The 26,293-nt window shown below is 42.8% G+C and overlaps 1 protein-coding gene across 2 annotated transcripts in view; it reads left to right on the top strand.

The window, feature by feature from the left end:
• Window positions 1–581: 581 nt before the first annotated feature.
• Window positions 582–26,293, top strand: part of atp1a3b (ATPase Na+/K+ transporting subunit alpha 3b) — an 87,614-nt gene continuing 61,902 nt past the window's right edge. For both annotated transcript variants that reach the window (XM_061947592.2, XM_061947584.2), the window contains exon 1: window positions 582–952. In XM_061947592.2, the coding sequence (XP_061803576.1) occupies window positions 947–952 (6 nt within the window). In that variant the 5' untranslated portion in view covers window positions 582–946. The remainder of the gene's footprint in view (window positions 953–26,293) is intronic.

Raw genomic sequence — 26,293 nt, 5'->3', positions numbered from 1 at the left:
TAGGCTCCAGCGCCCCCGGCGACCCCGAAGGGAATAAGCGGTAAGAAAATGGATGGATAGATGGATTATGGTCCAGAAGAAGCACCCTTGTCACCATGCTACCTTTGCAGCTATAAAAAAAGTGCTGACTCTGCATAGACTCTGCCGCTTTAAGTGCACTGATGCATCCGTCACAGGTCATTTTTATGGGCACACACTGTAACGATCATGCATTTTTTTAATGTGATGGAACACGACAAACAGACTCTTACATCACATATAACAAACACAAAAATGAGAATATAACCTGTGCGTTTGTACAAAAAAACCTCAGAAGGTATACGCTGGGCGACCGGCGAGCCACAGAATTCTGCAGTAAACCGGGAGGGGCCATTCTCCCCCTCCCATTGGTTCCCGGAAATAAGAGGGTGACACTCATTGGTCAGCGCCGGGCAGTCAGTGAAAAGACGCTCCGCGTCACGGTTGGTTAGCTGAGCGGACGGGGATGAAAGCGCGGCGCTTATTGGCGGAGCTGATGGTGGTGGGCGGGGCGTATGTAAACTGACAAGCCGGTTTAGCCATTCGTTTGGTTGCGGTGCTTCTTTCCGAAGCGGAGTGCAGAGGCGACGAGTACTGCGGCCAGGAGGGGGGGTAGTGCGGCTGGTTAGTTAGACACGCCATACATCCCAGCGTGATGCTCCGACCTTTATTTTAAAACCAACACCGCCCGGGCCGAGGAACTAGACTCCGATTTTCAAACCAGCCAGAGAGGCTTTTTGTCCGTGAAACCTTCAGCTTACGCACCTCGTGTCCTTAAAGCTCGTCTACCATTTTATTTTTTTTCCCTCCCTTTTCCTGTTTTTTTTTTTCTCCCCTTTCTCTTCACCGCCACAACACAGCGAGTTGGGGGGTTCGTCCACGCCTCTCAAGCATCACCTGAGCGGAGGAGAAGAGCGCCTGCGCCAACATGGGGGTAAGTGTCGGTAATAATGCTAATAATGACAATAATGTTAGGAACTTGTAACGCCCTCTTGAAGCGAGCCGGGGAAGTATGGCGAGGTAGCGGCGAGGGAGAAGATGAGATGATGTTGATGGCGGCGGCGGCCTTAATGGAGCCGTCACGTCATTTTTTTTTGTTTTTTGTTTCCACAATCGCTCGGTTTTTGAGTGACATTGACTGTAATGCGGAACTGCCTCAAGCCAGACTGCGACAAAACCACCACAAGCACCATCATGATGTCCTCCCACTTAATGGCGGTGTTTTTATTATTAGCTCCAACTGACTCACGATGGAAAATGTCGCTCAAGTCTCCCCAAAGACTAGCCGTGTGTCCTTGTTCTTTTTCTTCTTTTTTTTATGCCTTTAACCTTGCCAACCATGTAGGTAGGCCCTAATCCCTCTACGTACATTTTCGGCCATCATTTGCACTAAAACGTCCATTTGACCTCCACCTCTTTCTACCTGATGCGCAACCCCGGCTACGGTGCCCTCTTCTCGGTCGTCTCACCATCGGAACCCGGCCTCGGTGACCCGTACGTCATAATGCGGTTAGCGGGAATAAGCGTCTCACCAGCTTATTTCCCCTTTAATTTGTGACATAACAGATACACGCTAATCGCTAAGAAGTGAATGCATTTTCACACACGGTACTTTTAAGATTTTAAGAGTGTGTGCAAAAAAAAAAAAAAAAAAAAAAAAAATCATATGCAGATGAATGGAAGATGCACCACTGCATCAACGGCGTGACGCTGCAGATTAGAACGACCCCCCGTCCGCAGAGAGTCGGTGTCATTCTAGAACCTCCAGGTTCTGTAACAGCTTCTTCCTTCAGGCCATAAGACTCTTGAACGCATCATAATAACCCCCTCAATTCCCCCTCCAAAAACGGATTAACTCGCTGTAATATAAAGACAATATAACATACATCCATATGCAAAAGTGCAATATATTTATCTGTACAGTAATCTATTTATTTATATATGCACCTTATTGCTCTTAATAACCCCCTCAATTCCCCCTCCAAAAACGGATTAACTCGCTGTAATATAAAGACAATATAACATACATCCATATGCAAAAGTGCAATATATTTATCTGTACAGTAATCTATTTATTTATATATGCACCATATTGCTCTTTTATCCTGCATTACAACAACCTTATGCAACAAAATTGCGTTCTTATCTGTACTGCAAATGTCCAATTTGAATGACAATAAAAGGAAGTCTAAGTATAATTGCAGTGACACGGGGTTCCCTGCATGCTGCATCCCCGCTGCAGTGTCCCCTGCAGGGGTGGGAGGTTGACAGGCGTCTGCGTCAAAGGTGGGAAAAAAAAAAAAGGATAGATGTGGTTGACATTGTGGAAAAAGCATCGGATGTTTTCCCCCTTAAAGGTCGTGTGCTCATCATTGTCGTTGCGTCATTTTTGAGTCCTCCGCACACAATTCATTGTGCTGGTGCGCACACGGTGCAGTGACTTGCCAGCTGTCCTTTCCCCAAGGCCGCAGGGGGCATGCATGCAACGTGCCTTGCTGCGTCAAAGCGGGGGCGGAGCCTCTCCCGTGGAAATTCCCAGCAAAGCGCCCTGATAGGCCGGAGCCCGGGATGCACGCGGGCGAGGTTGAGATGCGGCGATGCGATGGGAGATAGTAAACTGGCGGAGGCTGCCGGCGCTTTTCACCTTTGCGTACATCATGGGGGGGGGGCGAGAGAGGAAGGACTCAAGGTGTAGGGAGAGGGATTTAAAATGCGCATGGAAGCGCGGGGGAGGGGGAGGCGACTGCATATCCTGTTACAGGATAATGACCCCGAGGCTCACATTACCATAGCTCCTGTTTCCCTCCTCGCAATGCATCATGGGATGGGTAATCAGAGAGACAGATGGGATGGGGTCAGGTAGGATGATCTTCATTAAGGGGTGTGGTCGTGGGGGAAATGGCGGATTAGCGTCATCAGAATGTCACAATGGCTGCAGTCAGAAAGTGGCGAGGGAGGCGATAGTAAAAGATGGTGCACGTGCTACGGCGACGGATGCGCGTGGCTTCCGCAGAGGCCCAGCCCTTGCTTTGCTGCAGCGTCCTGCACGTCCCTGCGCACTGCACCTGCCGCACTGAGCCACTGGAACCGCACAGGAAGTGCTCCTGCACAATCACGCAGCATCCCGGTACTACCATCCCTGTGGCCTCTGGGCCAAATTGACGACCCTTGACGTTTCCATCAAGCTCTCTGGAGAGTCTCTGATCAATAAGAATCCTCTATAATGAAGACATTGTCAGGATTTCTCGTGTGGCTTAGCAGAAAAATGCTGCAGTTAGCATTCACGCTCGCAGTGCTCTTACGTAACGCTTCTAAAACGTAAAGGTCAACGCTGTCTTTCTGCCAAAAACTCTACTTTCAAAGGAGATTACGGCAGAGAAGACACAGCATGGTTACCTGCACAATAAGAGGACGGTTGGGTTGCCTGACAACGAGAACATGATTCAAGGTGTTGTCCCGGAGATGTTTGCACGTCACTTTGTTTGAAGGGGGCAAACACACAATAAGCGACGCCATGCTCTAGTTTTTGGTTTCAAAGGAATTCCAGTACACTGTGTGTTCAACAGCTTTCTGATATGTAAGTGCTGATTTGGCAGCCGCTCAGTGGATCGGTAGATGTGCACATCTGCACATTTGTGTGTGACCAATGAGTCCTTATGTGCCCTCTCGCTCGCTCTCTCGCCCTCGCACTATGTGGCAAAATGCCACATTCACTCCCAAGCTACAACAAGACCAGATTTACAATGCTAATCTTCACAAGCGCAGACACGCAAGGTACGGGGTAGGCCTGCACAAGTGGGTGGATGCTAGAGTAGTGTGTAGAGAGATGAACAGATGACCAAGGGGGGGTAGAGACAGGCAGATGGCCATGATGGCGACAAGTGTGATTAATATTATAGTTGGACTTGTTTTGTCGTTCAATCAATGTTTACTTATATAGCCCCAAATCACGAGTGTCTCAAAGGGCTGCACAAGCCACAACGACATCCTCGGCTCAGATCCCACAGCAAGGCAAGAAAAAACTCAACCCAATGGGATAACAATGAGAAAGGGGTTAAAACCAAAGGTTAGAAAAATTATACATTCTCTGATGCATCTCCATTGAAAACATGGACGATTAATGAATGGACGGACAAATGTCCGAACATCGATTATTTACGTATGTTTGCAGCTGAGATAGGCTCCAAGACCCCCCGCGACCCCGAAAGGGACAAGCGGTAGAAAATGGATGGATGGAAATAAAGTAATACTAAAGATTTTTAAAATGCAGCACTAATGTTCTCCAATCGTTAGTTCTTAGCTTTGCTCTAACCATACTTGCCAAACCTCCCGATTTTCCCGGGAGACTCCCGGAAAAGGGTGGAGTGCCATCTCCGGGTTGGGGAGGAGACCCTGCCCCAAGTGGAGGAGTTCAAGTACCTCGGAGTCTTGTTCACGAGTGAGGGAAGAGTGGATCGTGAGATCGACAGGCGGATCGGTGCGGCATCTTCAGTAATGCGGACGCTGTATCGATCTGTTGTGGTGAAGAAGGAGCTGAGCCGGAAGGCAAAGCTCTCAATTTACCGGTCGATCTACGTTCCTATCCTCACCTATGGTCATGAGCTTTGGGTTATGATCGAAAGGACAAGATCACGGGTACAAGCGGCCGAAATGAGTTTCCTCCGCCGGGTGGCGGGGCTCTCCCTTAGAGATAGGGTGAGAAGCTCTGTCATCCGGGGGGAGCTCAAAGTAAAGCCGCTGCTCCTCCACATGGAGAGGAGCCAGATGAGGTGGTTCGGGCATCTGGTCAGGATGCCACCCGATCGCCTCCCTCGGGAGGTGTTTAGGGCACGTCCGACCGGTAGGAGGCCACGGGGAAGACCCAGGACACGCTGGGAAGACTATGACTCCCGGCTGGCCTGGGAACGCCTCGGGATCCCCCGGGAGGAGCTGGACGAAGTGGCTGGGGAGAGGGAAGTCTGGGCTTCCCTGCTTAGGCTGCTGCCCCCGCGACCCGACCTCGGATAAGCGGAAGAAGATGGATGGATGGATGGATGGACTCCCGAATTTCAGTGCCCCTCCCGAAAATCTCCGGATTTCCACCCGGACAACAGTATTGGGGGCGTGCCTTAAAGGCACTGCCTTTAGCGTCCTCTACAACCTATCGTCAATCAAACAATGTTTATTTACATAGCCCTAAATCACAAGTGTCTCAAAGGGCTGCACAAGCTACAATGACATCCTCGGTACAGAGCCCACATAAGGGCAAGGAAAAACTCACCCCAGTGGGACGTCGATGTGAATGATGTAACCCCCCCCCCCCCCTAGAGGGGGGGGGGTTACCCACATATGCGGTCCTCTCCAAGGTTTCTCATAGTCATTCACATCGACGTCCCACTGGGGTGAGTTTTTCCTTGCCCTTATGTGGGCTTTGTACCGAGGATGTCGTTGTGGCTTGTGCAGCCCTTTGAGACACTTGTGATTTAGGGCTATATAAATAAACATTGATTGATTGATTGATTGACTATGAGAAAACTTGGAGAGGACCGCATATGTCAAGCCTTTGTTTGTTATAATTCTAAAGATCACGGCTTACTTTTTTTGAAAACTCCAAATTTTCTAAGATTTTCAATTTGACGTTTTCATAAACTATAAGCCATATACATCAAAATTACATTCAAAGAAGACTTGAAATATATTGAGCTGCATGTTATGAGCCTATGTCATTTATTAGTTTCACTTTGTATATACCGTATTTTCCGCACCATAAGGCGCCCTGGGTTATAAGCCGCGCCTTCAATGAACGGCATATTTCAAAACTTTGTCCACCTATAAGCCGCCCCGTGTTGTAAGCCGCATCTAACTGCGCTAAAGGAATGTCAAAAAAACAGTCAGATAGGTCAGTCAAACTTTAATAATATATTAAAACCAGCGTGATGTGGGCGCGCATGGAATCGTATATCAACATGGACGGAGCTGCGTGAAAAAAGCCACCCGGCCTCTTCGCGTAAACTTAAACTTACCTTAACCACTCGCTCATCTTTTCTTCATCCATCCCTTCGAGTTAGCTTTTATGATGACGCCGGCTGGAAAGGTCTCTTTTGGCAAGGTCTTCCTTTTGAATATCACCATGGGTGGAAGTTTCTGGCCATTAGCATGGCAAGCTAGAAGCACAGTGAAGGATGACTTCTCATTCCCTGTGGTGCGAATATTCATCGTACGTGCTCCCGTTGTATCCACAGTGCGGTTCACAGGAATATCAGTTGCTGTGAAATAGTAATCCGTGTGCGGATGGAGAGATGGCGTCTTTTCATGAACCGGATCCCTGACGCTTAGTAGGAGCCATTTTGTGGTCTTTACAGATGTAAACACACAAAGGAAATGAAACGTACGGTATATCCGCGCGCTTTTTCTTCTTCTACGCGGGCGGGTGGTTGCTTACAGTAGAAGAAGAAGCACTTCCTGTTCTATGGGGGCGGGTGCTTACCTTGGCGGTTGCTTGCGTAGAAGAAGAAGCGCTTCCTGTTCTACCGGGAAAAAAGATGGCGGCTGTTTACCGAAGTTGCGAGATCGAAACTTTATGAAAATGAATCGTAATATTAATCCATATATAAAGCGCACCGGGTTAAAAGCCGCACTGTCAGCTTTTGAGTAAATTTGTGGTTTTTAGGTGCGGCTAATAGTGCGGAAAATACGGTACATCAAAATTACATTCAAAGAAGGCTTGAAATATATTGAGCTGCATGTTATGAGCCTATGTCATTTATTAGTTTCACTTTGTATATATAATTGCTGGAATAAACAAACTTTGCATGATATCTATGCTGCGCGCACTAAATAAAAAAAAAGAATAGACTCAATACCGCAAACATCTGTAGCCAAAAGAGGAGCCTTGTAGACATATGATTATGATTATTAATCAAATCTAGCACATTAACAATATAAATAATAATCAATCAATGATAATGAATCATAGCCCCTGAATTGTAATTGAATTTTGAGGTGCCCAAAGATGCCCACTCCTAGTTAACATATTATTTGACTATACAGATAGGATGTTTTGTTTCTGTTGATTAAGTTAATGAAATAATTTCTCTTCAGATCCTAATTATAAGTTTTGTTTGTGTTCATTCATGGTTAGTGGTGAAACCCTTACAGGTAAATTAGTCTGCATTAAAATATCCAATGTTAGCATGAGAAGAGCGCCGTAACTATACACATAGTGCAGTGAGCTAATCCACTGTTTTGCTAATCCCAACGGCCCCACCTTGAGACCGCCTACTGGGTCTCAGAGAACCAACATGCTGCTGCAAGCAACAGCAGCAGATGGCCCGATGGCCCGATGACCTTACAATGCAATGACATCCTCCCCACACACACACATAATGTACAGTGCATCCGGAAAGTATTCACAGCGTTTTGTTATGCTACAGCCTTAATCCAAAATTTAAAACATGATTTTTTTTGTCCTCACAATTCTCCAGACAATACCCCATAATGACAATGTGAAATGTTTTTTTTTAATTCACAAATGTATTATAAATAAAATAAGATATTTACATGAATACGGTATTGTCACGTTCAAACACTGAGGACATCTATTAAACAAGACAAAAGGCAAGGAATCAAACAGAGACAGAATTCAATTTTGACTCAATATTGAGGAGAGACATGGCCACTGCACTCTCTGTACAGTCCTGCACCACGCTCTGACGAATAAGGTTTTCGTCTCCTCATTTATTCAGATGTTCAATGTTCACGCACCAACACATGTCACAGCAGGAATGGGAAGTATGTAAAACAGTCATTGTTTTCGGTTGCTTTGAAGTCCAAGAAGAGGATTTCTCGGGCTTGGGCTCTTCCTGGATCTAGCTGGGGCAGGTGTTGGAGGACAATGGATCACCCCTCCCGTCTCCTGACCACAGGGACTTCAAGAGGGCAGCGGGTCGTAAATAGCGTTGACCTCGGTTACCAAATAGTTGGAAGAGAGTTTGTGAAATATTTCAAAGAGAGTTCGTTTAACACTTCAAAGAGAGTTCCTCTGGAAGTTGAGCAGATCCTGCCATCTGTCCGTGTTGAAATCACAGTGGCGTTTCACGAGCCTTCTTCCTCTTGTTAGGCCTCGAAAGACAGCATTCATAATACAACGTTTCTTTTGTGATAACTTACAAACAATTATTCCAACAGGTATTCAAAGCCTTTGCTCAAAACTTTGTTGATGCACCTTTGGCAGAAATTACAACCTCATGTCTTTTTGAATACGATGCCACAAGCAACTATTGTTGGGCAGTTCCACCCGTTCCTCTTTGCTTATTCCTCTTTGCAGCAACTCTCACGCTCCATCAGATTGGATGGGAAGCATTGGTTTCCATCCAGGATGTGTCTGTACTAAGGCTGCAGCTAACGATTATTTTTCTATCGATTAATCTATAGATTATGTTTTCGATTAATCGGTTAATCTATAGATTATTTTTTTTCGATTAATCTATGGATTATTTTTCCTTTTACCGATTATTTTTTTTATTTAAATTGAAGATGAAAAAATAAATGTAGGCCGGTTTTTTCAAAAGACATGGCTTTTATTTACCAAAAAAAAAAAGTATGGCCACTCAGTCAACATTGACAACAACATGACAAAATATTCTGTAACAATGTAAACATTTAAAACTTTTAACATTTAACAAAATTAAAAGTAGCTTATTTGCTTTTTAATGTGCAAATATAAAAGTAAACATCCAGTGCAAATCTTAATATTCTGCAATAGTATAAGCATTTCAAAAGTAAAAGTATTGCTTATTTTGCTTTAAAATGTGCAAAAATAAAGATAAACATCCAATACAAAAAAGTGCAAAACGAAAATAATCTGTAACAATGTAAACATTTCAACAAAAGTAAAAGTATTGCTTATTTGCTAAAATGTGCAAAAATAAAAATAAACATCCAATACAAAAAAGTGCAAAACAAAATATTCTGTAACAGTGTAAACATTTCAACAAAAGTAAAAGTATTGCTTATTTTGCTTAATAACACAACAATGATAATATGATTAAAGTGAAAGTTAATTGTTGGTTTGTACATAGTATATGTAACCGTTAATGTTGTAAAAGGTATTTGCACAACTAATTAACGTTAGCGTTTGTGACACGTCTTGTGCCGTGGGGTTCTTTCAGGACCGACAGACTGAACGCCAGACGGCTTTGCCAGGTTTACAATCTTTTAATTTTACACAAAGTCTTTTCTCTTCCAACTCTTTTCTCTTTCTTTCCTCGCTTTTCAGCTCCTCTTCCTCGCTCGCTCGTTGTCCCCTGTCTCTGTCTCTCCTCCTCTCTCGCTCCACGTCAGCTTCACTCTGACTCCTTCCAGTCTCTCTTCCCTTTCTCTCTGCTGCTCCCCTTTTCTTCAGCGAGAGGAGATTGGATGATCGTGCCCAGGTGCGCAGATCGCGCACCTGGGCACGATTGCGGCGTCGCTCCCGGCGCGCCCCACCTCGCCGCTCGCTCGCCGGCCCCGCCTCTCCACAGCGTTAAAGAGGAGTACGTCTTTGTAAACACTGCACGCCAAACGCACCTCTCAGAGCGAAACGGTGCTTTAGTTTATGAATTTACAACGCAGATACAAATGACACATTCATGTTTTTGTGTAATGATGACAACGTATACTCACGCGGACGATTGACTAGTTGATGGTGATGGCAAGAACGCTGTCGGTTTTCTTTTCAAATGTTCGTTCATAGCCGTTGTGCTGCTATGATAGGCCATTTCCGCTCGACACAGTGTGCACTGTGCATACAACAACATTATTAGGCCGTTTATTGAAATACTCCCACACTTTTGATGACTTTTGGCGTGCTTTTTCCCCCTCGCTCGCACCGTCTTCTTTGCGATCCGCCATGACAGTAGTGTGACGTAAATATGCGACGCATCGACGCACAAAAATGGCGTCGACGTATTTACGTAACCGATGACGTCGACTACGTCGACGCGTCGTTTCAGCCTTAGTCTGTACATTGCTGCATTCATATTTCCCTCCATCCTGGTTAGTTTTCCAGTTCCTGCCGCTGAAAAACATCCCCACAGCATGATGCCGCCACCACAATGCTTCACTGTAGGGATGGTATTGGCCTGGTGATGAGCGGTGCCTGGTTTCCTCCAAACATGTCGCCTGGCATTCACGCCAAAGACTTAAATCTTTGTCTCATCAGACAAGAGAGTTTTGTTTCTCACGGTCTGAGAGGCTTTCAGGTGCATGTTGGCAAACTGTTATGAAATAATGGTTTCCGTCTGGCCACTATAACATACAGGCCTGATTAGTGCATTGCTGCAGAGATGGTTGTCCTTCTGGAAGTTTCCACTCTTTCCACAGAGGAATACTGTCTCTCTGACAGAGTGACCATCGGGTTCTTGGTCACCTCCCTGACTAGACAAAGATGAATGCAGCAATGTACAGAAACATCCTCGATGAAAACTGACTGTTCCCATCCAACCTGATGGAGCTTGAGAGGTGCTGCAAAGAGGAATGGGCCGAACTGCCCAAAGATAAGTGTGCCAAGCTTGTGGCATTCTATTCAAAAGTACTTGAGGCTGTAATTGCTGCCAAAGGTGCATCAACACAATATCAAGCAAAGGCTGTGAATAGTTATATACGTGTGATTTTTTTATTTTTTTTTAAATACATTTGCAAAAATAAACTTTTCACATTGTCATTATGGGATATTGTCTGTAGAATTTTGAGGATTAAAGATAATATGTTTCTTTTGTACTGCAGTTTCCCTATAGGAGATAATGAAAATGGGATTAATCTGTGCCAGAGTCAAACTGTGTCCATCATTTTCCGTCTATTGATATTTTTGTTATACTTTTGGTCTTCATTAGGAGCCAGTCCTAACTGACTTTGGGTGAGACACCCTGGACTGGTTGCCAGCCAATCACAGGGCCAGAGCCGGCTCCTCACATTAACGCTCAGTGCGATGCGGTTGTTTAGGACCGCAACCAATAAAGGGATGCCACATGATCAGAAAGACTGTGAACACTTGCAAGTCAACTGTTTATAGTTTCAATAAGTAGTGGCATTTGGATATTTGGAGAGTTCAATCCGATTAGCAATTTGTACAACCAAACCCTAGTAATATTAAAGGCCAAAATGGGACCACAAACAAAATTGTGTTAAGGACCACAAAAATCATAGAGCCCATACAGTATAGACAACCATTCACACCTATGGACAATTTAGTGCCCAAACATTTTGCCTCCAAGGGCCAATGTGAAATCCCAGTGGGCGGCATGCCAAACACAGCGATTTTAAGCGTGAAACATAAATAGCGTAAATATAAATAATTAAGTTCCTTTAATTAGTGCAAATAACATGCGTCGATAACAACTAGTTAGCCTTGCGGATATGCCATCAATGACTGTGTGAGTTGGAAAGAGGTCAGTATGAATATGTATTCAATTTGGGAAGGCACCTTATGTAAGGCCAAACAAACTGATTTGGGTCTGATTTAGAGTTTAAAATGAACCAAACATTCAAATGTCAAACCCACGATTTCTTAACTGTAGGGATGTAACGATAAACGGTGTTGATAATATTCGCGGTAAAACTCCTGATGGTTAGTGTTACCGAATTAAAATGATCCATAAACCGTGATTGATAACTGCACTATGATAAATTCACAGACAGAGTATCGCCAGCTCGCCAGTTTAAATGCTAACATTTAAACAGAGATCTTAACGTCTTTCCGCAGTAAGAAACAACACACCCCAATATGAACTTATACAGACACATTGCCGTTTGAGTAACTGAGCTATTCCATTGTGCACATTGAACCTAAAACCTGGTCTCTTTTAGAACAGAGTGATTGTTTTATACTCAGAGGAATACAAGACTGAAATGTTTTCACGATGCGTTTAAGGATGGCTGAATAGAGTAGGAGGCTACAACGTCCGACAGAAATAATGATCCATCCATCCATCCATTTTCTAACGCTTACCCTTAGGGTCACAGAGGGTGCTGAAGCCTATCCCATTAGATTGTATTTGTTACACATTATTAGGGCTGCAGCTAACGATTATTTTTCTATCGATTAATCTATAGATTATTTTTTCGATTAATCGGTTAATCTATAGATTATTTTTTCGATTAATCTATAGATTATTTTTCCTTTTACCGATTTTTTTTTTTTTTTTTAAATGAAGAGGAAAAAATAAATGTAGAAAAATACAAAAAAGTGTACAGTGTAAACATTTCAACAAAAGTAAAAGTATTGCTTATTTTGCTTAATAACACAACAATGATAGTATGATTAAAGTGAAAGTTAATTGTTGGTTTGTACATAGTATATGTAACTGTTAATGTTGTAAAAGGTATTTGCACAACTAATTAACGTTAGCGTTTGTGACACGTCTTGTGCCGTGGGGTTCTTTCAGGACCGACAGACTGAACGCCAGACGGCTTTGCCAGGTTTACAATCTTTTAATTTTACACAAAGTCTTTTCTCTTCCAACTGCGCGGATCGCGCACCTGGGCACGATTGCGGCGTCGCTCCCGGCGCGCCCCGCCTCGCCGCTCGCTCGCCGCCGCCGCCTCTCCACAGCGTTAAAGAGGAGCGCGTCTTTGTAAACACTGAACAGGCACGCCAAACGCGCCTCTCAGAGCGAAACTGTGCTTTAGTTTATGAATTTACAACGCAGATACAAATGACACATTCATGTTTTTGTGTAATAATGACAACGTATACGCACGCGGACGATTGACTTGTTGATGGTGATGGCAAGAACGCTGTCGGGGGTTTTCTTTTCAAATGTTCGTTCATAGCCGTTGTGGTGCTATGATAGGCCATTTCCGCTCGACACAGTGTGCATACAACAACATTATTAGGCCGTTTATTGAAATACTCCCACACTTTTGACGACTTTTGGCGTGCTTTTTTCCCCTCGCTCGCATCGTCTGCTTTGCGCTCCGCCATGACAGTAAAGTAGTGTGACGTAAATATGTGACGCGCCGACGCACAAAAACGGCGTCGACGTATTTACGTAACCGATGACGTCGACTACGTCGACGCGTCGTTTCAGCCTTACACATTATTCATTTAAATGAATCTTAATGTGCTACTGTACAAACCAGTATGTAAAACAATAAGAGTGGCCATTAAAACAGATAAAATACTAAAAATAAAACACTACCAGTGATGCTTAAGAAACACAAAACATGCAAAATAATGTTTTTTCTAACAGTGTATTTATTTTAGTTATTGAAAAAATAATAACTTGGTCAAAAAATTGTACTTTTTGCACACATTCACATCTGCGGTCCCCTCCCAGGTTTCTCATTGTCATCCCATTGGGTTGAGTTTTTTCTTGCCCTGATGTGGGATCTGAGCCGAGGATGTCGTTGTGGCTTGTGCAGCTCTTTGAGACACTCGTGATTTAGGGCTATGTAAGTAAACGACTGATTGATTGACATTCAAAAATACTGCAGATAATAATAACCTTGATAATTTTGGTTACAATAACAATTACATGAAATTAGCTATCTGTGAGGCCCACATGCTAACTACTTGGCCATTGTGTAGCCCGCCATCGTCACTATCAAAACTTTAATTACTTTCAGCTCATGTCATGTGAAAACTCATTATATAACATTTATTTTTTTCAACTGGAATAATGGTTTGGAGCGCATGAGAAAGTGAAAAGTGAAAAAGTCGCTCTCTTTGTTCAGATGGTCACTCATTAACGGGAAGTGTATTAGTATTAAAGTATACAGTCATCATCGGCGGTCACTCGAACGAGTATGACGATCCTCCTGGTAGGGGGGTATCCCTTTATGGAGGTTGCCTGTGCGTGACTTAGTTTAACGTGGGGAGACTGGTGCACAGACAGTCACCACACGATCCTTGACAGAATCGGGTCAGGGTCCAGTGTCATGGAGTCCAAGACGACTGGGGACCCTTTTCTGCTGCAGCCTTCTTCCGCCATCGCAGCCGTTGTGGTAGTTCTTAAATCTACCGTCTTCCGCCTGCTCCGCCGTTGAGGTCTTCACCAAAGTATACAGTGTAGCACAACACAAGATTTCTTGTAATCCCAATATATGACGATTTTCTCCATCAATACATAATACATTTAAGCATTTACCTTCAAATACAGGAAAAAAGCAGCTTGTATGTGATAACCAAATAAAAAAAAGTGACTTGAATATGTGGTGAGTCACATGGTCGGTGTAGGGGAAGGGAAGCGATAATAATAGCCGTTTTTCTACAAAATACTTTCTCGATAAAGTTGTACACTTCCTGTTGCAGGAGTTCCTGATTTATGACAATTAAAAGGGGAAGTCAAGAAAATTTCAGCCAAGCACACATTCATTGAGTCATTTTTGCGTGTTTTGTGTGACGGTGATCTCTCTCAATGTCGCTCATGCGTGTAGTCAAGTGAAACCCGGCCAAACATGCGGCCTTGTCACTCCGTATTTTAGGGCAGACTTGCATCTTAAAAGAGATCTTTGTCTTACATTTTACAGTCACTAGGTCCATCCCTCCCCATCTCTCTCTCTCTCTCTCTCTCTCTCTCTCTCTCTCTCTCTCTCACTTGCTCTGCCGCAATGCGTGCACAGACGCCGCACAATCACAGTATAGCCAGCACAATGACTCACCTCACCAAGCGCTCACACATCCATTCAACTCCATATAGCAGGGAACGCAGTGTCCACTTACACCTGCATCAATTATTATTTGTCCCGCATCCCAGCAGGGGGACCCTTACTGCCGTTCTTGGTTACCATGGTTACCTGCCCCCCAAACACAATAGAGGATCTATACGAGGTCCATTCGTCAGCACTGACTTTTTAAAAAAAGTATATACATCCATCCATCCATCCATCCATCTTCTTCCGCTTATCCGAGGTCGGGTCGCGGGGGCAGCAGCCTAAGCAGGGAAGCCCAGACTTCCCTCTCCCCAGCCACTTCGTCCAGCTCTTCCCGTGGGACCCCGAGGCGTTCCCAGGCCAGCCGGGAGACATAGTCTTCCCAACGTGTCCTGGGTCTTCCCCGCGGCCTCCTACCGGTCGGACGTGCCCTAAACACCTCCCTAGGGAGGCGCTCGGGTGGCATCCTGACCAGATGCCCGAACCACCTCATCTGGCTCCTCTCGATGTGGAGGAGCAGCGGCTTTACTTTGAGCTCCCCCCGGATGGCAGAGCTTCTCACCCTATCTCTAAGGGAGAGCCCCGCCACCCGGCGGAGGAAACTAATTTCGGCCGCTTGTACCCGTGATCTTGTCCTTTCGGTCATAACCCAAAGCTCATGACCATAGGTGAGGATGGGAACGTAGATCGACCGGTATAGCTCGGTTGGTAGAGCGGCCGTGCCATCAACTTGAGGGTTGCAGGTTCGATCCCCGCTTCCGCCATCCTAGTCACTGCCGTTGTGTCCTTGGGCAAGACACTTTACCCACCTGCTCCCAGTGCCACCCACACTGGTTTAAATGTAACTTAGATATTGGGTTTCACTATGTAAAGCGCTTTGAGTCACTTGAGAAAAAGCGCTATATAAATGTAATTCACTTCACACAATTCACTTCACTAAATTGAGAGCTTCGCCTTCCGGCTCAGCTCCTTCTTCACCACAACGGATCGATACAGCGTCCGCATTACTGAAGACGCCGCACCGATCCGCCTGTCGATCTCACGATCCACTCTTCCCTCACTCGTGAACAAGACTCCGAGGTACTTGAACTCCTCCACTTGGGGCAAGATCTCCTCCCCAACCCGGAGATGGGTTTTCCAGGCGAGAACCATGGACTCGGACTTGGAGGTGCTGATTCTCATCCCAGTCGCTTCACACTCGGCTGCGAACCGATCCAGCGAGAGCTAAAGATCCTGGCCAGAGGAAGCCATCAGGACCACATCATCTGCAAAAAGCAGAGACCTAATCCTGCAGCCACCAAACCAGATCCCCTCAACGCCTTGACTGCGCCTAGAAATTCTGTCCATAAAAGTTATGAACAGAATCGGTGACAAAGGGCAGCCTTGGCGGAGTCCAACCCTCACTGGAAACGTATCCGACTTACTGCCGGCAATGCGGACCAAGCTCTGGCACTGAGCATACAATCAGACAGTCCGATACCCCATACTCTCTGAGCACTCCCCACAGGACTTCCCGAGGGACACGGTCGAATGCCTTCTCCAAGTCCACAAAACACATGTAGACTGGTTGGGCAAACTCCCATGCACCCTCAAGGACCCTGCCGAGAGTATAGAGCTGGTCCACAGTTCCACGACCAGGACGAAAACCACTGTTCCTCCTGAATCCGAGGTTCGACTATCCGGCGTAGCCTCCTCTCCAGTACACCCGAATAGACCTTACCGGGAAGGCTGAGGAGTGTGATCCCACGATAGTTAGAACACACCCTCCGGTTCCCCTTCTTAAAGAGAGGAACCACCACCCCGGTCTGCCAATCCAGAGGTACCGCCCCCGATGTCCACGCGATGCTGCAGAGTCTTGTCAACCAAGACAGCCCCACAGCATCCAGTATATACAGTAAGCAGGAAATGGATGTTACTTTTTGCCTGAAGTTTAGAATAGTTCCAGCTTGTAGACCCGTTCTCAATCTTGATTAAGAATGAAGGATATCAACTTTTGTCATTGATCGTTCAAATATTTCACCGGAAAGACCACGTGGTCCCAAACAGGAGACTTTCATGACAGAAAAGGTTTCCAAGCTGTGGCTTCTCCTTGGCACTATCGCTAGGCAGTAAATGTGTGACTACCGTATTTTCCATACTAAATAGCACACCGGTTTATAAGCCGCACCCACTAAATTTTCTAAAAAATATATTGTTCCATGTATCAGCCGCACCGGACTATGAGCCGCAGATATATACATTGTGAAATGAGTTATTTACACAGAAATATATTGCAAATGTTTATTTCCATACCTTTAAGAGGAACTGCAGTTTTTTGAAAAAAAAAGTTTTTGTTTTTTTTGCATTATAACTTGTAAAAATATTCTCGTTCTAGTAGGCTAGCAATGCAACTAATGGAAGCAATCTATTCTGCCTCTAAATCACTTTAAAAATGCATCCAAAAACCATAACCTGTATAATAACCAAGCTGTAGCAACATTGTTATTATAAGAGCGAACACAGAGGAACTATTTTTCCAGCGTACTTACACATCGGCGTGCTACGGTATTAGCTGTGAGCTAGCTATGTCAAGAGATAAGCTAGCTTCTACGCCAGCACCCGAATCGCTTTTGAGTTTGTAATGCACAACACAATGGGATAGGAAACCAAATTGTACTGACAGAAAAACTGTAAAGTTTTAATTAGCCCACATTTCATGTTTTGTTTGTACACAGCAGTAGTTGACGTGCTGCACGTATCATGATCAATATAAAGTGGGACTTACTCAATGGACAGTTGTGCGTTTGGTCCTGCTCGCCGGGGACGTTTCCAGTTTATTTTGGGTAAGCACTCCATTTATGTCCGCATAGCTTGGCTCCGAACTCACTCTCTTGGCTCTGTCTGCTCCAACGTTTCACCCTCTCTTTGTGCTCGCTTCTAGAAGCAGCAGTTCGCCCTCATTCAGTTGAAAAAAGATAGGGTTGTGAATAGGGCTGCAGCTAACGATTATTTTTCTATCGATTAATCTATAGATTATTTTTTCGATTAATCGGTTAATCTATAGATTATTTTTCCTTTTACCGATTTTTTTTAAAATTTAAAATGAAGAGGAAAAAATAAATGTAGGCCAGTTTTTTCAAAAGGCATGGCTTTTATTTACAAAAAAAAAAGTATGGCCACTCAGTCAACATTGACAACAACATGACAAAATATTCTGTAACAATGTAAACATTTAAAACTTTTAACATTTAACAAAATTAAAAGTAGCTTATTTGCTTTTTAATGTGCAAATATAAAAGTAAACATCCAGTGCAAATCTTAATATTCTGGAATAGTATAAGCATTTCAAAAGTAAAAGTATTGCTTATTTTGCTTTAAAATGTGCAAAAATAAAGATAAACATCCAATACAAAAAAGTGCAAAACGGAAATATTCTGTAACAAGTGTAAACATTTCAACAAAAGTAAAAGTATTGCTTATTTGCTAAAATGTGCAAAAATAAAGCTAAACATCCAATACAAAAAAGTGTACAGTGTAAACATTTCAACAAAAGTAAAAGTATTGCTTATTTTGCTTAATAACACAACAATGATAGTATGATTAAAGTGAAAGTTAATTGTTGGTTTGTACATCGTATATGTAACTGTTAATGTTGTAAAAGGTATTTGCACAACTAATTAACGTTAGCGTTTGTGACACGTCTTGTGCCGTGGGGTTCTTTCAGGACCGACAGACTGAACGCCAGACGGCTTTGCCAGGTTTACAATCTTTTAATTTTACACAAAGTCTTTTCTCTTCCAACTGCGCGGATCGCGCACCTGGGCACGATTGCGGCGTCGCTCCCGGCGCGCCCCGCCTCGCCGCTCGCTCGCCGCCGCCGCCTCTCCACAGCGTTAAAGAGGAGCGCGTCTTTGTAAACACTGAACAGGCACGCCAAACGCGCCTCTCAGAGCGAAACGGTGCTTTAGTTTATGAATTCACAACGCAGATACAAATGACACATTCATGTTTTTGTGTAATAATGACAACGTATACGCACGCGGACGATTGACTTGTTGATGGTGATGGCAAGAACGCTGTCGGGGGTTTTCTTTTCAAATGTTCGTTCATAGCCGTTGTGCTGCTATGATAGGCCATTTCCGCTCGACACAGTGTGCATACAACAACATTATTAGGCCGTTTATTGAAATACTCCCACACTTTTGACGACTTTTGGCGTGCTTTTTTCCCCTCGCTCGCATCGTCTGCTTTGCGCTCCACCATGACAGTAGTGTGACGTAAATATGCGACGCGCCGACGCACAAAAACGGCGTCGACGTATTTACGTAACCGATGACGTCGACTATGTCGACGCGTCGTTTCAGCCTTAGTTGTGAATCCTCATTTTTCCAAAATAGCCGTCTTTGTTGTCTATTACGAAGTCTGCCATGATTAAAAAAAACATTCAAGTTTGTTTCTGGAAGTAGGAAAACACATTTGTTGCCGGAATTCAGAAGTGTGCTGCTATGAAAATGGAAAAAAAATGTTAGTTCCGGCAATGCTTTAAAATGACCAAAATATGGTAAATATCGTACATATTAGTTATTGTTTTGAACGCGTTACTACATTATATATAGACTTGCAGTGTGTATATAAAACGCTGATGGAGGCTTTTGACTGTGACGACCGGGGCGCATGGTGATGCGGGGTTCGTTCTCCCAGGAATGCAGACGGGCGTCAGACACAGCGTGCAGGTAGGAAAAATGATTTATTAAAAATTAAATCAAAAGGGAACAAACAAAAACGTGCTCATAGCACTTAAGGAAAAAAACTAAATGGGCTAGCGTGGGAGCTAGCAAGTAACAAGAGCAGGAAACAAAAGTCGTCATCTGTTGTATGAAAACAATCTAGGAAGCAAGACAGAATGACAGGGAAGGCAGGCTTAAATAATAATGTCAGTGATGACCAACAGGTGCGCGTCGGGAACACACGCGGCAGGTGAAAACAATAAGCAGCCATGGCAACAAACTCAGGTGTACAAACAGGTACTCAAGGAGTCCAAAACTAACAAAAAACACAAGTGCCTCGAAAACATAAACAAAAATATGATCTGGGCAGAGGATCATAACATTGAAGTTGTTTAAAAAAACTTTGAAGGCTACAACGGTGACTCCCATTAGCCGCATCTTCCAAGCGTTTTTATCATATTTAAAATCATGTGTTTTTGTCTCTCATGATGATTGTGAACGATATGCAAAATTCCAAAGAAAGTGCAGTTCTCATTTAATTGTTTCCAAAACGGTGCCTGTAACCCGGCAGTAAAACGGCTGATCAAACCAAACAAAAGTCATCGTCGTAGACCCGCTAGTTACTGAAGCAAGCTCTCCGATCAGCTAAACGATGACGTCTTGGCGAATTTACTGAGGAATTTGTAGAAATGGAACAATACAGAAATAATGCCATTGTAAGTTAATAATACTTATCAGGACTTGGACTGTGGCGTGGTTTGTTCTCCCGAGGTGCAAATGAACATTTGGACCAGACATGGCGTGAAGGTGAAGACATTATTTATTTTACACTAACAAAGGAACAAAAGGCGCGCTCAAGGCGGATGCACAAACTTGACTAACGAAAACAAAAGACTTGCACGGGGGCAAAAAACTATGAACAACAAAAAGCACTAACTGTGGCAATAATAAACAAAACTTACTTGGCATGGACATGAAGTGCGCAGAGGTGGACAGAGTGTGACATGGGTATGAATACGGGGATGTCGTCAGGACGAACAACAGAAAATGAATGAACTTAAATACTATGGACATGATTAGTGAAAGCAGGTGCGTGACTCAAAACGTGAAACAGGTGCGTGACGTGGCAGGTGAAAACTAATGGTTGCTATGGTGACAAACAATAGTGCACAATGAGTCCAAACGTGGAACAGGTGAAACTAATGGGGTAATCATGGAAACAAGACAAGGGAGTGAAAAGACAGAAACTAAAGAGTCCTCTAACTAAACAAAACATGACTTAAAACAAAACCTGATTACACAGACATGACAAATACTAACACAGACACTCGTAAAGTGTTAGAATATTCTCGAACGCTAACAACGCTACCTTAATGACACGCACAAATATGCATGAAAACACAGTTTAGTAAGTGTTAACAGTTTTAGTTATATTATAAAACTTACAAACGTTGTTTGGAGTGATGAATGAAGAATCCGTACAATTAGAAACGCTATGGACAGCTAGAAGACGGAATAGCACTTTTAATTGCAGTTGAAAGCTCTAAACAGAAGGGCACTGCAGCACTGCCGCACCTGAAGTGAGCGAACTCGTCCAAAAGATGGCGCCATAGCACAAAAAAAAGAACACACCTTATCGTGTCTTTGCTTGGTTTTTTAACTATTTGAATTATTGCTGTCCGTGAAGAAAAATCTATTAATCAGCCGCACCGTTCTTTAAGCCGTAGGATTCAAAGCATAGGAAAAATGTAGCCGCTTATAGTCTGGAATTTACGATATATTGCAAAGCAGTTACACTTTTCTGTCCCTCATTTGATGTGTTGCATATGAGAAATTGGTACACCGCTATACTGTACAGAATGTTTCATATTGAGAAATGTGAATAGGAATACATGATGTCTAGCAATTGGACTATGTACCACAGAGAGGATGCTGTGTGTGTGTGTGTGTGTGTGTGTTTGTGCATGTGTGTGTATACATCTGTTTTCTCTAATCGGGCCTGCAGCAGCGTTTGTAATTCCAGCCACAGGGCTCTGTTTCCTCCCCTTGGAACAACAAAGGGGGCTCATTTCATTACGAAGAGAGGAGCGGGTTAGCTGGACACACACACTTTGATGTTTGCTCAATTCACACTGTGAAAAGATGATGGAGAGACAACATGAGACGGGGTAACAGCAGGTGTTTAAAGTAGGGCTCCTACGATTAATCGGTTACTTTGATAAGAAAATAGCTTCAGTTTATATTTATATGTATTGAGTGTACATGATAAAAATGTAAAATTACAGACTGTACGGAGTTCCCGAAACTTTAAGTACGTGGATGCATGGCCGCTGCAATAGAGCGCACATGGTGGTGTGTTGGTACAAGAAAAATCATTATTTCATTATTTTTCTTAAAACGTGCATTGAGGCTATAAAGTGTGTTTTATGCAATTAATCGAACAAACTAATCGAGATTACTTGATTACGAAAATAATCGATAGCTGCAGCTCTAGTTTATATGTGTATGTAGGTTAGGAATTGCTGAACATATGAATTGCAAAATTTCTATACAAAAAGTTTTAAAACAAAATAGGACAACATACTGTAACTTACAGGTTGTGGTCAAAATGCCTTGGGAGACATACATGTATTACAGATAGCCACAATATTTGATCATCATTAGACAAATGGTCAATTAGTCGCCAAATCCGGCCAGTGTCCCTCCAGAGGCAATTTGCTTAATGGCGACCATCTTTTTCAACCAGTCTTTCTCAAATTTGACATATACAGGTAAAAGCCAGTAAATTAGAATATTTTGAAAAACTTGATTTATTTCAGTAATTGCATTCAAAAGGTGTAACTTGTACATTATATTTATTCATTGCACACAGACTGATGCATTCAAATGTTTATTTCATTTAATTTTGATGATTTGAAGTGGCAACAAATGAAAATCCAAAATTCCGTGTGTCACAAAATTAGAATATTACTTAAGGCTAATACAAAAAAGGGATTTTTAGAAATGTTGGCCAACTGAAAAGTATGAAAATGAAAAATATGAGCATGTACAATACTCAATACTTGGTTGGAGTTCCTTTTGCCTCAATTACTGCGTTAATGCGGCGTGGCATGGAGTCGATGAGTTTCTGGCACTGCTCAGGTGTTATGAGAGCCCAGGTTGCTCTGATAGTGGCCTTCAACTCTTCTGCGTTTTTGGGTCTGGCATTCTGCATCTTCCTTTTCACAATACCCCACATATTTTCTATGGGGCTAAGGTCAGGGGAGTTGGCGGGCCAATTTAGAACAGAAATACCATGGTCCGTAAACCAGGCACGGGTAGATTTTGCGCTGTGTGCAGGCGCCAAGTCCTGTTGGAACTTGAAATCTCCATCTCCATAGAGCAGGTCAGCAGCAGGAAGCATGAAGTGCTCTAAAACTTGCTGGTAGACGGCTGCGTTGACCCTGGATCTCAGGAAACAGAGTGGACCGACACCAGCAGATGACATGGCACCCCAAACCATCACCCAACCATGCAAATTTTGCAATTCCTTTGGAAATCGAGGTCCCAGAGTCTGGAGGAAGACAGGAGAGGCACAGGATCCACGTTGCCTGAAGTCTAGTGTAAAGTTTCCACCATCAGTGATGGTTTGGGGTGCCATGTCATCTGCTGGTGTCGGTCCACTCTGTTTCCTGAGATCCAGGGTCAACGCAGCCGTCTACCAGCAAGTTTTAGAGCACTTCATGCTTCCTGCTGCTGACCTGCTCTATGGAGATGGAAATTTCAAGTTCCAACAGGACTTGGCGCCTGCACACAGCGCAAAATCTACCCGTGCCTGGTTTACGGACCATGGTATTTCTGTTCTAAATTGGCCCGCCAACTCCCCTGACCTTAGCCCCATAGAAAATCTGTGGGGTATTGTGAAAAGGAAGATGCAGAATGCCAGACCCAAAAACGCAGAAGAGTTGAAGGCCACTATCAGAGCAACCTGGGCTCTCATAACACCTGAGCAGTGCCAGAAACTCATCGACTCCATGCCACGCCGCATTAACGCAGTAATTGAGGCAAAAGGAGCTCCAACCAAGTATTGAGTATTGTACATGCTCATATTTTTCATTTTCATACTTTTCAGTTGGCCAACATTTCTAAAAATCCCTTTTTTGTATTAGCCTTAAGTAATATTCTAATTTTGTGACACACGGAATTTTGGATTTTCATTTGTTGCCACTTCAAATCATCAAAATTAAATGAAATAAACATTTGAATGCATCAGTCTGTGTGCAATGAATAAATATAATGTACAAGTTACACCTTTTGAATGCAATTACTGAAATAAATCAAGTTTTTCAAAATATTCTAATTTACTGGCTTTTACCTGTATGTGCTCGTTTGTCCCCTTAAGGCAGTGCTTCCCCATTCTCCGTTGCGAATTTAAATAGTATCTTTGGTCTATAAAAGTGTTATAAATACACCTCTGCATAACATTGTATCCCTATTAATATTAAAAAAAGAAATATAAATCAAAGTGCTTTACATTTAAAAACATATAAAATACAAATAATTCCAGGCTCAAACAGTCAGCCTGCCCCCCCCCCCGCAACACTCATTTCCCTTCACATACACGAACACACAAAATATGTAGTGATGTCCGATAATGGCTTTTTGCCGATATCTGATATTCCGATATTGACCAAACCCTTAATTACCGATACCGATATCAACTGATACCGATACCAATATATACAGTCGTGGAATTAACACATTATTATGCCTAATTTAGACAACCAGGTATGGTGAAGATAAGGTCCTTTTAAAAAAAAAAGAAATAAAAAAAAGATAAATAAAAAAATATTGAATAAAAAAGAAAGTAAAACAATATAAAACCAGTTACATAGAAACTAGTAATTAATGAAAATGAGTAAAATTAACTGTTAAAGGTTAGTACTATTAGTGGACCAGCAGCACGCACAATCGTGTGTGCTTACGGACTGTATCCCTTGCAGACTGTATTGATATATATTGATATATAATGTAGGAACCACAATATTAATAACAGAAAGAAACAACCCTTTTGTGTGAATTAGTATAAATGGGGGAGGGAGGTTTTTTGGGTTGGTGTACTAATTGTAAGTGTATCTTGAGTTTTTTATGTTGATTTGATAAAAAACAAACAAAAAAAAACAACCGATACCGATAATAAAAAAAACGATACCGATAATTTCCGATATTACATTCTAAAGCATTTATCGGCCGATAACATCTGCAGGCCGATATTATCGGACATCTCTAAAAATAAGTCATAATTTTATGAACATTGTATTTTAGTCTGTAATCGAAAAGATTTAAAGTGCACCAATTTGCCCGAAATTTAAATAGGAATTACCCTTACTTAAACTATAAAGTATTTCGACCAACTTGAACCATTTGATACTGAAAAATACAACTAAATAAACTCAAATCAATAATTCAAATTGATCAGCAGCATTAACTCAGGAGCACAACATATCAAATACTTAATTTACAAATCAAAAATGAATTCAAACAATTTGTGCTGATTTTTTTTAAGATTAAAATGAGAAATTCAGGATTAATGGCTACAACGGGCACATTTTGCAGTGTACAGCTTTTAGATGTTGGGTTCGAAACGCGATACTGATAAATGATACTAAGAAGGACTGTGTTAAAGAGGAACTGCAATTTTTTTGGAATTTTCCTATTTTTCCTAATCATTATGAAAGACATGACGATGGATGTTTTTTATGCATTCCATAGCCTATATGAGCCGTTCAATTCTGCCTATAGAGCACCTAAAAACATCCAAACCCTCCATTAGGGTTTTATATACATAATGTAAGAATATATGGAATGTTGGAATGGGGCACATTTATAATAACATTTAATATTTACGTATTGTGATCATTTTAAGAATACGCGGCGCATTAATTTCAAAAACGCATCGCCATGATTGCTTTTTTTTCTTCTTCATTGCTGATTACTGCTCACTGTAGACTTTATGAAAGCCATCAAACATAATAAATCATACATCACTTACAGTATAAGGTCTGCTGTCATTAGAATGCCGGCTGCTGGGATGTTCATGTGTTCCCATTTAGATGAAGAATGTCTCATAATCCTTGGGGAGAAATGTGAGAAGGTCAGGTCTGTTTGACCAAATGGAGTCAAACTTTGGGGGTTTTAATAACAGCAACGCCATGTGGTGTATTTGTCAGAAAGTAATAGCATAGCAACACAGTAGGGGTGCACATTTTGACAAAGGTTCACCCTTTTGTTTGCAGCGGTTCAGGAATTAAGTTCCATGCAGTCGCTGAATATTGGAAAATCTCTGACATTAAAGAAACAAAAACCTGAAGAAATGTTTTTCTGGCGCATTAAACATACTTAAAAATCCAAGAAAGGAAAGGCAAAACTACATCAAATAGTAAAATAATAATGGCAGGTATTAAATACACTCTTTTTGTGTAGTTTTTTGTGTATGTTTAAAGAGACCTTCTATTCATGTTTTGCATTTTACAATAGATAGCAAATCAAATGACATGTTTCTTTTTCTTTATATCAAAACTAGCTTTATTCACAGTTCAACCGCAAATGTACTCACCCAACAGCATTGGCTAAAGCATCACTTGTGTGAATCAAGGTTGTTGACAGATCAGGTCTCAGAAGCCGACATGCAACGCAGTGTTGACATGTTCTCCAGGGCCTGCACAAACTTTGGTCTTACGATCAGCACGAAAAAGACTAAAGTCCTTCATCAGCCCGCGCCTGGAAAGCCTTACGTTGAGCCCAACATCACTGTCAACGGCCAGAGACTCAACACAGTGAACCGCTTCACCTACCTTGGCAGCACACTGTCTCAGAATGTCACCATCGATGACGAAGTGAACATCTGCATAGCCAGAGCGAGCTCCACTTTCGGCAGACTGTATCCAAATGTCTGGAACAGAAGAGGCATCACCACCCAG

The sequence above is a fragment of the Nerophis lumbriciformis genome, linkage group LG04, assembly GCF_033978685.3.
Source record: "Nerophis lumbriciformis linkage group LG04, RoL_Nlum_v2.1, whole genome shotgun sequence".
NCBI lineage: Eukaryota > Metazoa > Chordata > Actinopteri > Syngnathiformes > Syngnathidae > Nerophis > Nerophis lumbriciformis.
Note: the sequence above shows the minus strand (reverse complement) of the source record. Positions and strands in the feature narration are given on the sequence as shown.